Raw genomic sequence first — 17,320 nt, forward strand, 5'->3', positions numbered from 1 at the left:
CAGCTTGCCCATATGGACTTGGAAACCTGCGGGAAGGGGTCAGGGACTGCCCTATGCCAGACACTAATGGTTCCAGGCAGCTTTACAATGGATCCACTGCAGGTCAAGGCTGAGCCCGACAGCCAAGTTGAAACATATCCAAGAAATACAAGAAGACATCAACTAGAGAGAGGAGGAGGAAGAGTTAGAAAAGAGTTAGAAACAAGAGAGGGAACACCAAGGTCCAAGGAGAAGGAAGGGGAAGAAGTCCTCCATGACAGATACCCCTGCAGCCCATGAAACACTATACCGTGCACTTGAAAGACTGAAACTACACTCACAAAAAACACCTCTCTCAAATTAAAGCTGGTAAGGTCTTTATGACATTGTGTTAGATGTGTCTGCTGGAGGACAGAGGATGAGAGCAAGCACGGAAGCTGCCACACAGTTTGGCTGCCAGTGCTGTCCTAGTGTGTCCACCCTTCCACCTCTACTCCTCCTTAACAGTGCCTATGTGAGACGGTAGGTCATGGGAGTGGAAAGGCTCTCAGGGTGAATCTTGAATACTGTACACAATGGTCTACACTTTAGGCATCTGTATAGGGAACAGTTGGAAGATTTGTCCAATCTCTCACCCTTATAATTTTGAATGTCAATAATTTGGCACAAAATCCATGGCACAAAGAAGCTAAAGCAACACTGAACAAAGTCCTTTGTGTAAAACCGAAGTGCATCTGTCCTAGCTCAGAAAGGAGAAATAGTGAGATTAGCATTATTATACCAGTGGATGGTATATATTTTGGGTGGCAATTTCGGATGATCTCAAGAAACACTGTCTCCATGTAAAAATTAAGCACAATATTAAACAAGGTGGAAGAAGGAAGAGGCCAGGGAGGCTGTATGCATGTGTCAGGGCAGTAGAGTTATTAAATCAGCATTTTTAAGGCAATTTTATAGCTTTGTGTTTAAGACAACTTCATGCAACCCCTACTCCCTCCCAAGTGTCTCTAAATGCAGAAATACAGAGAGCACAAGAGGAAAAACTAGGAAAAAAAAATTAGAGGACAGAATTCACACCAGAAAACAACACAGAGGCTTTTAAAAGTTATGACATGGCTTGTTACATTAAGGTTGTATTACTTGCTGATTGCCACATCAAAGAGGGCGAATGAAATGGTTGAATAACCTGTCCAATGCCTTGAACAGGCTTGGCTGCTTTGGCAGAAGAGCCTGTCCTCTGGTCCTGTTTTTACATCAACACTTCTGCTATAGTCAAATAAGAAAAGGATCTTCATTTTTGCATCAGTTTTATGTGGCTGCTTTCCTTTAGCAATTAGAAATTCATTTTAAAGAAATTAATTTGAAATACTAACTATGATTTTTACTTGTGGGAGCATGTATCAGTAATAAACTGGGAGGATGTATCAGTAAATGGCAGAGAGTATCAACAGGGATTACAGTGTTCTAAGATGTATAAAGTGGAACAAATATTTAAAAGAGGAAAGCATAAGAAGTGAGTTTAGCAGTAAGGATTAGATTAATTGCTGTGGGGTCCGTTTCCTCAGGACAGGATTTTAAACATTAAGATTCATTGTTTCAGAACACATATGATAAGGGAGGAAAAAAAAAAAAACTAATCCAGAAATTCGACTGGACAACAATAAATCTGGGATTCAGGCACTACAGCCATTTGCAAAAAGAGACTGCTGGGGTAAGAGCTGAACAGATTATATATCATAGAATATATGTTCAGTTCATATATGGACAGAAAGCAGTAAAAACCTCATCGTAACTTTACCTCAATACATCAGTTTTTCACTTCTGAAGCCTCTAATCATTTGATGCCACTGCAGAAGCCAAAAAAATTCAAGTCATATAAACTCAAAGTAGTCATTGCTGAGTTCTCCTCTTGACGATGATGGAGTCCTCACATCAGATCTACATGCAAGGATGGCTTGAAATTACACTATCCCAAAGCACATAAGCTCCTGTTTTGTATTGCATAGTGCATTTTGGTACAATTTATTCCACAACAATGTGACTTAAATTCTTTTGCAATTCTAATGCAGTTATTAATGCAGGAGTTGACCATAAAAATACCTACAAGTAGTCTAGAAAACAGCAAGGAGACAATTAGTCTGAATTGCTAGCAAGAGAAAAGCACTAGAAACAATCTTTTGTAAAGTTCTCTTTCCTCAAGGCTGTGCACATTTAGACTACAAACCCAATTATGGAAAAATACTGCGCAATACTTACAGTGAAATTTCCAGGTATGGGGAATTCTTTGCTGATATTTTACTACGCAATCTTTTTTTTAACCTACTGAATTAGTTAATGCACTGAAGTATTCCTTGATATTGCAGAAGAATTTTCCAACTTAACTTGCTCAAACTTATCAGCCAAACTAAAATCAGAAGAGTTAAGCTTTTATTAATTATGGCAACAGTTTACAATGTGCAAATAAAATCTTCTTCCCCTTCCCTTACATTCAATTGCTGCCAGAAACTACATGGAATGTTCTGGTGAGGAAGGCAATGAAGAAAAATTCAACTCAAGGATGATCAACATCCTATCAAGAAAACACTCCCACTGATTTCAACAGGCTTTAAACAACATAAAAATAATTTTGTTTCCTCTCTGCCCCTCTGTTCTTTGCTGTTTCCACACATCTTTTCCTGATGCTGTAACAGTAGCTGGTGTTACAGCAAACAGCAGACTGCCTCTTTCTTATACTCTGCTCTCCCCTCTCACTTCAACAAAGTTCACTTTAATTGCAACTAAGCAGTGAGAGATTTCATATACTTAAAATGAGTATAGCTTTCACTCCACTCCCTGGAGGTTGGCTTTACCCTCCAGCTGGTTCCCTGAGCATCTTTACTGTTCCAACAAAACATTTTAATAAGGCCCACTATTTGCACCTAGGTACCTAGCATCTACATGTTAAACATCACTCTTCAGATGGGCCATTTAGTGATGTCCCTGAAGAAAATGGCCTTTTTTAAAACTTAATTTTTGTTTTGTTGAGCATCCCCAAGGCCGTAGTTTCCATCTTACCACAAGAAATAAAATGAAAGTTTTGCAAAAACACTTGACTGCAGCATTTGCCAAGAACAACCAAATTCTGGTTAAGGTGCTTGCAAACACTACAGATGATAAAACATGTTTCAAGACAGGTACTTCAGAGGTCCAAAGGTTTTAAATGTTGCACAGCACTTACGTATGTGGTTGAGAAAATACACATGTAGAACGTCAAGTATGGCATTTTTTTTATTTATTTAAAGAAAGGCCCAGTGTGTGCCTCTCCCTCAGTTTTTTTAACAAGGGATGAAGATTTAGCAGGGCTGGCACCAGCCCAGCAGATGGAAAAGCCCCATTTTTTCACAAGAAGTAAAGGCAGGTTATGGTGGCAGAAAACTACATCAGGGTTGGCAAGGGAGAGCAAAAAGCAAGTCAGTGCATGCAGACTGGAGTGATTTTTACCACTGTACAGGTCATGCGAAAGGCAAATTAATCAGGCTAATTAAGACAGAAGAAGCAGAGGAGCGACGTCAACACATGTTTAAACTACCGGAAAGGAAGAGGAGGAATCACCAATAGAATGCTGTAAGATTTGAGTTTCTCCTGTTATAGAATTAAATGCCAAATGAAGGCCTTGTCTAAACACACCAGTTGTGCAATTTCTACTCAAATCAATTATAAACCTCATTATAGTTACACAGGTGCAAAACTCTTTGCAGACCATCTTGTATCACTGCTTAAGTGATTTACACATATCCACAAAGGGTCGCAGCTGCTGAATTAAACCCATTTTACAATTACAGTAAACTCATGTCATTTTTGTCTATATGAACGCTGATAGATGGTGATTTTTTTAAGTGTACTAAACTTCAGGTTCCCAAAGATAATTTCAGGCAATAGTGTTATGTTTTCTCTCATTTGAATATTTTTAAACAATGAACATCTGAGCACATAGCTGAAATGAAGCATCCTCCACCACATCAAATTATGCTTGACTGTGCTACTTTAATATTCTTCAGTTCCGGAAGTATTGTATCAATAATTTCTAAAGCCATCCTCAAAATATCTTAATACCAAGCTTAAAAACTTGTTCAGCTGCAGGAGCACAAAGCTGGAAAGACTGTTCAAGAGACTTGTTTATTCACTTCAAACCTGAACTGCTCTTCAAATAGCTTTCTAAACTAAGGTGTCTATTCTTGTTAAGAAACACTGCTGAATTGTTGCTAATGAACTTTGGTGAGAAATATGAACCCTGAGTTTGTACTTCTGATTAATAAATGATTTCCTGGATGTGTCCATGTGCAGTTTTTTCTGCAGAAATTTTGCTTGCCATTCTTTCAGCAGTACTGACACATGGTAGCTCTGTTGAGGAATGAAGAGCTCTCATTTGACATTTTCCTATATGCAGCTCCACAGCTTTCAAGATTTTCTTGTTTGTACAACCATAATATGAATTCTGCATTTGGCATTATCCCCTGAATAATTCCATTATTAAGGAAGCTTGGAAATGAAAGATTTTTTCTTTCCTTAAGGCATTTGGCCATTATTTTACATGCTCAGAATAGGAAACTGATTTTCTATACACAAAACTGTTCATAATCCCTATGCAAAGTCAAATCCTCAGTCACTAATGTGGACATTTTTGCAAGGTTTTGTGTTCAAAGAATGCACCACCACACACAGTGTAACAAATCAAACCAAATTACCTTGAAACAAATCAAAGACCATAAGAGAATGGGGAGGAAGTAAAAATAAAATAACATAAAATAAAATAAAATTTTAAAAAAGAGAGAAAGTCTTTCCCTATCAACCTATTAGTGCGGGTTGAATGCAGTTTCCAGCAGACACATTTTGCATCTCCTCTATAGAAATGTACTTTCCATTGCTCTCATGGCAGTATAGCACCAAACCCACTGAATCCTTCCATCTATCCATAGGAGTCTTTTAATTTCCATCTGTGTGCCTTTGTTTGATCAATTTTATCATAAGACTATTAAGCCTTATTTCAATTCAAACAATATATTTACAGAAATATTAATAAAAGCTTTTACTAGAACTGTGCTTTTGCTGCCACTGAATTTCATTGCCCAAGATCTGAGACATTCAAGAGTACAGCCTTTTGAACAGTTTGAAAATGAATAGGCAACAATATCATTTGTTACCAATGACAAAGAAACACTTTACCATTAGTCAGCATTCAAATAAATCACAAGTCTGGGCTTGTCTAAGCCAAAAAAAATTGTCTGATCTAACTCTGACAGTACAGTCAAAATGATATAACCTCCCTGTTGCAAGTAAAAGTTACAGCACTGAAGTTTAAAGTAAACACCATATAACCTTATCCACACCATGCTCTGCAATAATTTTGAAATAAATCAGATTCCAAATCAGGGGAAGTTAACATTGGTAGTAAATTATACATAAAAAAGAGCTCTGATATACACTTTTTTTTCCCCAGCTAATATGAATCATTGGTCCTTTTTGGCTCCTTAACATCTAGAAAAATGGTCGGGGAGGGAAGAAAATACAAAGGTATTCTCTCAGCGTACAACACTGCCATTTGAAACAGCTCCTCTGCTGCATCGTTAAGCCTGAACTGCTGTTATCAAAAAACAGGATGCCAACTGAGAGAATGGAAATTTAGAAGGGTAGACCAGGACTAAGCCTGTTGTAAAATCAGCCACTACCTTTTAGAAAACATTTGAGAGTTGCAAATTTCTGCTCGCGTTTGCTCTGTGTTCACAAGCCAATTAAAAAAAACCCTTCACTTGAAATGCCAGTAGGTCAGCTCATTAAAAAAGACTCACTGACAACACTAGAGAAGGGGAAAATGTCTAACTTAGTCTATCTTGAACATATTATTGGCCTATTTAAACAAGAATAAGAAAGAATACAGTATTTTTAAAAAGCAACAACAAACAAACCACAACCAACACAAAGAATAAATCCCCACCTAACAAAAACTTAGCCTTTTAAAAGCCAGATTCAGCAAAACTGAACCTCCAAATCTTCTGGAAGTTTTCCTAAGCCTCATTCTAAAAGTGTGTGTGAAATGAAGTCCTTCAGGAGCAACGGTGCATCAAAGCACTCAGATCAAACCATATACACACACCTGACGATACAGTTACTCTGCTTCAAACACAGCGACCAAGTCACAGCTGTTGGCTAATGCAGGGATTGAGGAAAATAGTTACATTCTCTGCAGATTGTTGAACAGAGCTTTCCACCAAAGGAGCAACTTCAATGGAGGGCTGCATACAGCTCAGGGGTCTACAGCAAAGGAGTGCCATGGACCTGTTGGAATGAGTCCAGAGGAGGGCCCCAGAAATCATCAGAGGGCTGGAGCACCTCTGCTATGGAGACAGGCTGAGAGAGTTGGGACTTTTCAGCCTGGAGAAGTCTCCAGGGAGACCTCAGAGCACCTTCCTGTACCTAAAGGGGCCCTAGAAGAGAGCTGGAGAGGGAGTTTTTACACAGGCAGGTAGTGACAGGACAAGAGGGAATTGCTTTAAACTGAGAAGGAGTATGTCTACACTGGATGTTAGGAAGAAATTCTTTACTGTGCGAGTGGTGAGCCACCGGAACAGGTTGCCCAGAGAAGTTGTGGATGCCCCATCCCTGGAAATGTTCAAGGCCAGGCTGGAAGGGGCTTTGAGTAACCTGGTCTAGTGGAAGATGCCTCTGTTCATAGAAAGGGGGTTGTAATTAGATGATCTTTAAGGTCCCTTCCAACCCAAAAGAGTCTATGATACTATAATAGAAAGGTTTCCACCATTAATAAAAAGAAACTCCTAAAAGACAAAAAAAAAAAAAAAAAAAAACTAAAAAACCAAAACAAAACAACCAACCAAACAAAAAAACCCCAACAAACCAGCCAATCCCACCCTCTTAAAAAAGCTAAGGTTTCCATTTGCTGATCTCTGTGCCTGATGGAGGTGGTGGAGTCATCATCCCTGGAGGTGTTTAAGGAAAGACTGGATGTGGTTCTTGGTGCCATGGTCGAATTGACATGGCGGCATTCGGCCACAGGTTGGACTCGATGACCTCAAAGGTCTCTTCCAACCTAACTGATGCACTGATGCTGTAAAAGAGCTCCCAGCTGAGGCAAGTGGCACACGCAAGGTTCTCCCTGACCTTGCCCCCAGATACCCCTTCCAACTGCATAAGGGCGAAGCTCTCCCACATCCTTCAGCGCAGCCAACGCAGTTTCCACCGGGACAAAGAAACATTCCTAACAAACGGAGTTACCAGCCACGCGCTCAGGAGCTCGCCGCGCCCCCGCAACGCGGACTACAACTCCCAAGAAACTCCGCGCCGCCCCAGAGCACGCCGGGAGCGGCACCACCCTCCGGCCCACACGTACCGCAGCGCTCTGGCACGGCGCCGGGGGGGGCACGTGACTCGCATGCCGCACTTCGATTGGCGCAAACCGCTGCCAGTCAACTGCCCCAACGGCTGGCAACGGGCGCGACGTTCCCCTGCGCGCGCTGCCGTGCGCTCCGATTGGCTACTCGGGGATGACCCCGCCCCTCGAAAATACCTGTCGCTCCGTGACAGGCCGTCACCGGAGTTCCTGTTAGGAGGGCGCTACCGGAGGGGATCGGTCCCTCCCCCTCTCCTTCTCCTGGGAGTCCCACCCTCCCCCCGTAGCTCCTCCCGCTCCGGAGGGGCGGCAATGTTAAACCGCCTCCTCGGGAGGAAGGGAGACGCGATCCGCCCCCTTCCCTCCCGCCTGGAGCCCGTCCGCAGCCGCCTCCCGGCAGAGCCCCCCTCCCCACTCCGGAACTGCCCCTCGGAGCCGCGCGCGCGCCTCGGGCCGTCTCGAGCCCCGCCCCTCCGGCTCCCTGGCTCCGCCCCCGTCCTGTTGATGGCCCCGCCCCCCGGGCTCGCGCGCGCCGCGCCGGGTCCCCCCCCGCCCCGGGGGACGGTGACGGCAGCGGTGGGAGGAGGAGGCAGCGGCAGAGCCCGGGCGCGCCAGGAGGCGGCGGGGAGTCAGCGAGGAGCGCCGAGCAAGAACGGGCGGGCTCCGCCCCGCCCCTTGCCGAGCCCCCCGCCCCCTGCCCTTCCTCCCTCCTCTCCTCCCCTCCTCCTCCCCGCACGCGCCGGGCGGAGGGAGAGGCTGCGAGGGAGCCTCGGGTACAACATGGCGGAGCACTCGGCCCCCGACCACAAGCACAGACCCGCCGCCAACTCCGCGGCGCCGCTCCACAGCCGCGCCGGGGCGGGCGGCGGCCTGTCAGGGGGCCTGTCGCAGCCGGCGGGCTGGCAGTCCCTGCTCTCCTTCACCATCCTCTTCCTGGCCTGGCTGGCTGGATTCAGCTCCCGGCTCTTCGCCGTCATCCGCTTCGAGAGCATCATCCACGAGTTCGACCCTTGGTCAGTCGGCGCCGCCGCCGGGCGGGACGGGGAGGCGGGAAAGCACCGCGCCATGAGCCGCGGCGGGGGAGACCCGCGGGTTCCCTCCGCCGTGGCCGCGGGGACGGCGGGAGGGCCCCGCCGCCTGCCCCTCGCTCCCCCACTCCGCGAAGTTGCGCCCCTGCCTGTTCCCCGGCGGGAGCCGGCAGCCGCGGCCGCCCCGGGAGCCTAGGAGGGAGGCAAGGAGAGAGGGAGGGAGGCGGTGCGGACGGGACACGCTGTGGCAGGTCGGAGGGAGCGTGAGGGGTCGCCACCGCGGCGCGGGAGAAGTGAAGTGCCGGGAGCGAGCGGCGGTGCTGGGCGCTGGGGTTGTCCCCCGCGCCGGAGACCTCGGGAATGGGGCGGGGGCAGTTCCCCCCGCATCCCTTGGAGTTGCGGCAGGACTCTCCGAGGGGCGCGGGGAAAGTTGTGGCGCTAGCAGGGAATCGGGAGTCGAGCAGGAATCGGGGGCTGGTAGGGAAACAGTTGTGCCGGGCGTGACCCGCGTCCCGGTCCGGATCCCGCTGTCGCGTCGCCGGTCCCGTGTGTGCGGTGCGGTTTCCCGAAGTGGTCTTTACTAGAGTCCTTGTCGGCCGGGGAGGGAGCAGGGTGCGGAATGCATTGCAGGAAGTAATCTTCATAAAAGTGACTTGAGGGATTACAGCGAAATGGGTGACATTGATTTACTGCCAGGTGTTTCGAAGCTGCGTTTCTTAGCCCAAGGACTTTTGCTGTTTCCCACACATCTTGATTTTTCCAAAGATTGCTTTCCCTCCTGTAGAAGCCGTCTGTTCTTCCCTGTTGGAGGGGACTGAAACCATTTTATGCATGAGATCAAGAACTGCTGCACTCGTTCTTTGCAGCAAGGCGAAGTGAAAGATGACAAGACTTGTGGGGCTGGATTTTTTTAATGCAAAAACGTGACAATTAATTTTTATACTACTGGTTACTTCATCCTGGGAATCCGTGAGGTTTTTAGAACTTTAAGTAGGGTAAACGGCAGATGACTTTAGAATAATGAATTGTCAGATTTTAATTTAAAATTTTATGTCTTGGATCCCACTCTTAATTGCACAAAGGAAGGAGATGCTTCGTTTTGAAATGCACGGTAGATGTTCTGTGTTAAGCTTCATCTGAAATTGTTGCTGAAATTGTACTTCTCTGCAAAGCATGCATTCCACTTTGATACTTTCAAAAGCACAACTTCCTCTTTTCTAGTTGGCTTTTCCCCCCTCACTTCTCTCCCCCCCCGCCCACAAATGTAATCCATTCACAAATCATGGCTCAGAATAGTGGATAGAGAACAAGGAATTGCTTTGTTTTTAAATGCTGTGTGAAGTAATAAACCTTTCTGATGCAAAAGCCAAGTATCTCAAAATATCTTCAAAATGTCAAGTAATTGCCCATGATTTAAGTGTTTTTCTGCAAACACAAATGAGTGGAAGAAGTACAAACTTGCAATTAATAAAGTTAAGAATGAGGAGGAGTGTAGTTTAAACACATCTGCAATGAGATTGTGAACCTGAGGTTGTATCCTGTGGAGTAGTTCTAATCTCAGTTTAAGCATAAAGGCTTTCCTTTATATTATGGAGGAAACTTTTAAGCATGCAACCTACATTTTTGTGCAAATTTTATCTGATTTTTATAATCAAGACTCATCCTTGTTGGATAAATGAAAATTTTACAGTGCTGAGTTGCGTAACTTATTATTAAGCCCTGAAGGACACTAAAATGGTGCTATGGGAGTTAAGTTCATAGTCATGATATGGCTGTAAAGATAAACTCCTGTTTAAAGCAATGTGTAGATTGATGCAAAGTCATCTTCCTGAGTACACTAACAGAAGGCATTGCTGCCTGTGCTGCTGGATGTACCCTTGTTAATTAGGAAATAGATGAAGTTGACAAAACTCATTGATTTTAATGCAGGTCTGTGAGAAGCAGTTGAAATGTCAAGAATCATGCCAGTGTCGTGTTGCTGCATGCCAGAAATGGTAGAGGAAAATGCACTTAAGTTAATTAGTAGGAAAGAGAACCTAAAATGGTAGAAACTGAGTGAAAACAAAGGGCTTTCTCTATTGCTGCAGCAAAAATGTTGGAAAGAGTAAAAAATGATGGTGCTCTCTCAAACAGTGTGGAATAGCTAGGTAGGAATGGTTTTTCATAGTTGCAAGGGTCTTACAAGTCTGAATGTAATATGATTCAGAAAAGGAAAGGAGCTTGTGAAAGAGACTAGTAACAGTGCACTGCTTTTAATCTTTTTTTTTAACCACTTCTTTAGCAGCTTCCCTTGGTAAACTGGAATTTTTTTTTTTTTTTCTTCAGGACAGTAGCTGTGGAGTTTGCTGTGGAACAGTTTGATATTTTTCTCAATTCTTTTGGCTTTTTCTGTCAAGCTTGCATAGGCTATCTTGCAGTGTGTTGATAAGTCAGTCACCTATTCTCTAGTATTTGTTTTGTGCTTCAGAGAGGAAGCTGAGGTATATCTGATAACATGATGAGCATTAGGCAAATCATTTATTCTTTTGAATGGAAAAATATTGTTGCCTCTAAGGTGTAGAAAGCTTTCCCATTTACTTTGGAATCCAGTTTACTACTATCAACATATGAAACCATCAAGGGTGGGAAGAAAGGCAGAATTGCTTTGGGTTTTCTACATATTAATTGAATCAAATACCTTTTTTTTCCTGATGTCTCTTTCAAGCTGCCTTTCTGACAGTAAAATTAGGTTTTGATTTGGGGTAGAAGGGAGATTTGCTCATTTTGTGAAATCAGCCACTGAGACTCACTTGTATTGGCATTTCTTCCAGAAGTGACCCAAATGTAGTACGATAGGCCCAGGTAGTAGAGAGAGAACAGTGTTTAGTTTTTGATCTCCATTGAAGTACAATGCCTGTGCAAGGTAAACCAAACTGGTATTTTGAGGTCACCATGCTGTCACTTAAGAACTTGTGACCTGTACATTATGAGTAGGGTTTTTTTCACACTGACTACCTGTTTTGTGCAGTATTTTCACTTTTTGGTTTATTTCTCATGTCATGTTTACTTTCCATACTTGAGCTGGTCCAGAGACTTTGAGATATACGTGTACTTCTTGGCAGCTTCTAAGTCAGGTGAGCTGATACATGAAGTCAGGCAGCACTGACATTAAGATGTGCCACTGGCAGGCCTCCAGCATTTAATTCCAGGATTTCATTGTAAGGCCAAGAACCTGAAACATAGATAGTGATGGTACATTGCAATGGACAGGTTTCATGTCCAACATTTGGTTCATGTGTTGGCTGGTTTGATGGCTGTGTGGACCAAGAGCTCCATTTTGGTGCTGTGTACAGACAAGTGCAGAGTGAAAGCTGTTCATGAAAGTACAACAGCAGGTTTAACTCTGTTGTTGAGTGAGAGCATTCTTACTGTCAGGTGTTGCCTTAAATACCAACATGGCTGCAGAACCAAGGCAACCAAAATCATGGAGCACTTGCACAGGGGCTAATTTCAATGCACTCATTTTCTAAAGTACAGCTCCAGCATGCCCATATGCTATTTCTTTTGGCTGCTTCCATCATATACATATATGCCTATGTATATATAAGTATATAAAATAATCTGTATGTGTGCATATGTATACATACAAGACAGATATATATATCTACCAAGACTGTTGCATTCTGATACTGCTACCAAGTGAAATGATAACAACTTTTGTTACATCAGTAGTCTTCAGGGAGTACTGTCAAAATAGTAGATTCATTCTGTTTGTACAGTTCTTACCATTAAGTCACACATGTGAGAACTGTATCTGAATCATTAATCATATTCCATAACATGAGATCAAACTTCTCTTTCCCCTGAGAATTTTAACATCTTGCTAAAAGCCAGATTAATATCAGTTACCTTACTGAAAGCTTTCTTAGGCTGGAATACCAAAGCTCGTATGTGTGAGCATGAAACCCTCTGTGTACCAATTTGCACGTGCAGGATGGTGCACCAGTGTAGGCTTTATTAGTTCCGTTTGCCTACCTTCTCCTGCCGGGAATGTTGTCTTCTACATCCGTGCCAGCTCTTGGTACTGAAGAGCCCTACCACAGTCTCATATACATCTTTGCCTCTTCCAAACCAGCAGCATTGATCGCTCAAACCATCTGCTTTTTACTGGCCATTAGCGGTGACCGTTGCTTACTGTACCTTGCTCTGAGGTAACATAATTGTCCTGGTAGCAAATATGGCTGGTAGGTATAACAGTGATACACTTCCTCATCACTGGTACCATCATCTAACGTTAGTGGGGTTTGGTGGCTGGGGATGAACGGGTGAAAATAAACCTAGGGTCAGTGCCATTGCTTGAGTTTCGAAGGTAGACAGGTTAAAGGAACTTGAGATTTTTATTTCAAGCACTGTCAAAAATGCAGGTTTTATTACGTTCAAATCATGTTTGCCAGATGGATTCTTGTGCTGTTATAAACTTGTTTCATTAATGAAATCATAATTTAGCATCTATAAGTGTGACATGAAAGCTTCCTTAAAATTCAAAATGTGACTGAAGTGAACATTAAAAGTGGTGTATGGAATTGATCGATCACTGGAGATTGTGGGTTTGTGTAGTTACCTGATCTGATAGCTGACTTCTGGAGTAGTTCTCCTCTGTCATCCACTGGGCAGTCCTGCTTTTTCTTCATGCTTGCTCTAAAGCAGTCATAGTAAGTTGATTCAATGAGGTAAATTGTTGAAATACGGCAACATTTTAGTTTCCTGAGCTAGTTTACCACCAGTTTTTATATTACAGTTTAGTCTCTTATTTTTGAGGAAGAATAGGGAATGTAAATAGTGACTGATGTTAGAGGATAAACTGGAGTTGAGTGACAGGGAAGGCATATACAAATAAATACAGAGCATGTTAAGACACTGGAGCAACAGGAGTGATGAAAGAAGAGGTGAATAAGAGCATGTTAAGCTGGTATTCATAAGGAGAGGGGGAAAAATTGTGTAAAGAGGATGATAGTGTCAATAATATCAATTAACAATACCCACCCAGGTAATTCATCTGGCCACTGCTTCCCTGCTGGTGCCTTTTGCTGGGCAAATAGACAGCAGACTGTGTAGTAAATGTGTTCTTGAGAGTTTACAGGCACTTTTGTCTCCAAACTGGATCTACCTTTCTAAAGCCTTTCAACTCACTACACAGTCCTATTCAAGTGAAGTGCATAAATGTGGATCTGTCTAGGAAACATTTCTCACTGACTTAAGGAATTTTCCCCAAAACAATTCCTTTTGTTTATAATCTTAGACAACTTCCAGACCTCAGGAAAGCATCTAATTCCAATTCAGTTTGAATATAATCACTTTGAATTAATTTTGAGATGTTGCAAATTTCATGAGATTCATATTAAAAACTTACTACACACTCTTCATTCACAGGTGCTTTGATTCTGTGAAGTGAAAATTACTCTATTTCTATTTTATTGAAATACATTTTTTAAGATTATATTTGCTGTTAACACTTGAATGTTTTTAATACTAATAATTTTAGCAGAATTTCAGGTAATTCAAACTCCTTTCTGCCATTTTATTATAGTAGGAAAAATATTCTAGCATAGAGTTCAGGTCTGATTCAGTGGTGCCTGTGTGTTTATGAAAGGAAAGGTTAGAGATTTTTTTTGTGACAGTAGTCTTCCAGACTTTGCCACCCCACCACCACCTTCCCTTTAATGAGGAGGATCCAAATCAGGCATCTTTTTTTTGATCACTTCTACTGCAGTATGACATGGGTTGAGAAGCTCTGTTAGCACAGGTTAGCCTGGCTTTTGGGGCTTCTCAGTTGTAAGGTACTGTTGACCTACTTGGAGGGAGCTGTTTTGAAGCCAAATAAATTTTTCTGTGAGGTTGATATGGTGGTAACAGTCAAGATGATGTGTACTTGACTGTACTGGACTTCTCTACTGCTTCTGAAATTGCAAAAATAGGTAAATATTAGACATGTAATGGAAGGAGGATAATTTGGAAAAAGACCATTGGACAGAGTTGAAGGCATAGCAGAAACTGCTTTGTGAGTGGGGAGACCTCAGGCTAGATTTGTTCAGTTGGAGTGATGAAGCTGAAAAGCAGTTCACTGTGTGGCCTCATAAAATAGCAGTCATGTAAGAATCAAATCCCTGCTCTGCATGTATTACTGTCTTCTACCATCTTACTTAGCAGGTAGTGCTTCTTTCCTCACTTGCACTACTTGTAATTGGGGTGAATGCCTAATCAGATTTCATGTGGGTTCAGTAATGGGGTTATGCATGATAGGTAGGAGGGGCAGTCTTCATAAAACATGTGCAGAATATGGTTGAGTACAGAGACTCCCTACAGACTTCTTTTGGAAAACGTATGAGGTGAGACAGAATGCTTGCAAAGTGTTGACCCTTTATTGATTTATGGATAGCAGAATGAAACATGAAAAGGAAAACATATCCAAATGTTTTATGTAGGCTGGGTCAGCTGAACCATCAAGTTTAGCTTTTAATGCCATGATTTTTTTTTTTAAATGGTCTTCAGCAAACACTCACAAACACTTGACTAACTAGAGCAAATGCTACAACGAAAATCCTTGAATGGACTTTTTTTTTTGGCTGATATCCTATTATTTGAACAGCTTAATATGTTTGGTTTTTAAAGCAGAAATTTGATTTGATTACATAGGGTTAGAGTGGTTTATGAAGGTTAGCTTTTGCTTCCTATCATAACTCTCTCTAATAGTCTCTAGTTTTGGCAGCCTGTAATCCTAATACTCATGTTTTTAAATCTGTCTCATGTTGAACTGGTGGGGAAAGGGGAGAATAAGAATTTTGGCCAGTATAGGTAGCAGGAAAATTCAAAATCCTGTAGGAACTAATAGATTTTAAATGGATTGAGGTTACACTGAGTTTAGGGAGGTGTCTCTGCTGTTCCACAAGAATCTCCTCTAATTTAGTCAGGTTATTTCCCATTTGATTTCTAACTGTGCATATGTTGCAGAGTTTCCTCTTGAATTTTTGAAAATTCCATTCTTGTGAGCCATTTGAGGTACATTTGTACTGACATTTAGGGCTGTTCCTCAGGGCTTTTTTCTACTTTTCTAAGAAAAGCCATTAAAGTTGCTACTTTTGGGGCCTGTGGAGCCTGCACCCTGTAGCAGGATGTGTAACAATGTTTTTATTATTATTAACTCCTTTAGCAAAACTTCTTGGAGCCATCAGTCTTACTACTTGCTTGGAGAACAAAGTGAACTTAGGACACGTATTGCTATAGTATGTCCAACACATAGACTTTATTTCCGGCCCCCTAGCTGAGCAGAGTTTGTGGTCTTCGTCTGAGCTGTTACTGGGAATCAAACTGAGATGTTTTTAATGTGGGTAGCTGCTAGGTCTGGGCTGGAGAGGTACTGTGAAATTGATCCTAATGCTGCACCACACCTTACATAAGTTGAAGCAGCCTGGGGAATGAATTTAAGGATATAGATACAAACAAAATAGATCAGCTTCTGTATTTCCCAACTTACTGCTACTTTCCTGGGGTAGAAGCTCCTTTGGCATATTAGAGAATGAAATGCTTCCTATCCTTCCAAAGTTCTTGCTATTATGTGAGGCAATATTCCTGTGCTTTAGAAAAAGAAATGGTCTGTTTTAAACAAGGAATAACTGAGTGTTTGTCCATGAGCGCTTTAAGAAGAAGGAACAATATTTAAAATGTCTGTCTGCTATGGGGGACCCAAGTCCAGTATCAAATGTTACTTTTTCAGAGCCCATCTAACATAAAAAGCTGTAAATGATAATTTCTTCTGGGTGTTACAATGCTTATCATATAATTTTCTGTGGCAGTCAGTTTTATGGGTTATATTAGTTTGTTAGGTAAAAGAGCATGTTCAGGTTCTCTTCAGATGATAATCCATGAAGAATTGCAAAACACCTTTTCAAAACTTCCCTCACTTAAACAAAATCCTTGGGTAACTACTTTGGAATGGAGGATGTGAGTTTGGCTTGCATATTGATTTTTGGTGGTGTTCTTAGTGGGATTGCTATTTTCTTCTAGACTGTTTTACACAGTATTATTTACATTTATTTAAAATAGTGGTTCACTGTATGTATGGGCACTCTGTATCCTGTTGGTTTAATTTGGATTTTACAGAAGGGAAAAATAACATGTAATGATGTAATTTTAAACTGTTCTAGCACACGTGGCTGGTCAGCCTACATTTTTTGAGCTCTTGGCTTTATTTTTTCGGTCTCTGAATTCTCTTTTTGCAATTATTATGTTACAAATGGTAGCCAACTTCTTTAAATTCAAGTAGTGTGATTTTACTTATTTTTATTCCTATCTTCACAATAGATTGAAATGTTAAGAAAGTCTAGGCATGGAAAGTACTTTTTTGAGGATGCAGCTGATTGAGAGGAACACGTTTAATAGAATATGTTGTGCTATAGCCAGAGGATTTGAAAATAGAGTGATGCAAAAGCAAAACCTAATAAAACAAGCCTTCCTTTCCTGGGTAGTTTTCTATGTTTATCCACCTTTTTATATATATGTATATATAGTCTATTGCATACATTGAATGTGCTTTCTCCTTATGCTAAACTTATCCCAAGCAGCATTTGGAAGTTCAGTTAAATAACTGAGAATTCCATAAATATTGTTTGAAACATTTATCTTGGAAAAAGGCGATTTAATCTTCATGGCTGAAATATTTGGTCATTTGGGTATTAACGGTCTTTAAAATGTCTTTAATTCTTTCTCTGGCAATAGACAAAATGCCTTGAAGTAGCAATTCTTCTAATTTAGAAATTCAGCAAAACAAAATTGGAACTTTGGCATTGTATCGATGGCAACAATAACAGTAAATGGACATCCCTTTGACTCACTGTTGTAGGAGAAAAGTCATGAAAGCCAATGCAGTGTTTGAGTTCTCCAAGAAGCTGTGTAATGC

The 17,320-nt window shown here is 42.0% G+C and overlaps 1 protein-coding gene across 1 annotated transcript in view; it reads left to right on the forward strand.

Annotated features, from left to right (window-relative positions):
• Positions 1 to 7,970: 7,970 nt before the first annotated feature.
• The window catches only part of STT3B (STT3 oligosaccharyltransferase complex catalytic subunit B), a 51,202-nt gene continuing 41,852 nt past the window's right edge, over positions 7,971 to 17,320 (forward strand). The window contains exon 1 of the mRNA XM_069007379.1: positions 7,971 to 8,373. Coding sequence (XP_068863480.1) covers positions 8,141 to 8,373 — 233 coding nt within the window. The 5' untranslated portion in view covers positions 7,971 to 8,140. The remainder of the gene's footprint in view (positions 8,374 to 17,320) is intronic.

Source organism: Aphelocoma coerulescens, chromosome 2 (genome assembly GCF_041296385.1).
Source record: "Aphelocoma coerulescens isolate FSJ_1873_10779 chromosome 2, UR_Acoe_1.0, whole genome shotgun sequence".
NCBI classification, from domain to species: Eukaryota; Metazoa; Chordata; class Aves; order Passeriformes; family Corvidae; genus Aphelocoma; species Aphelocoma coerulescens.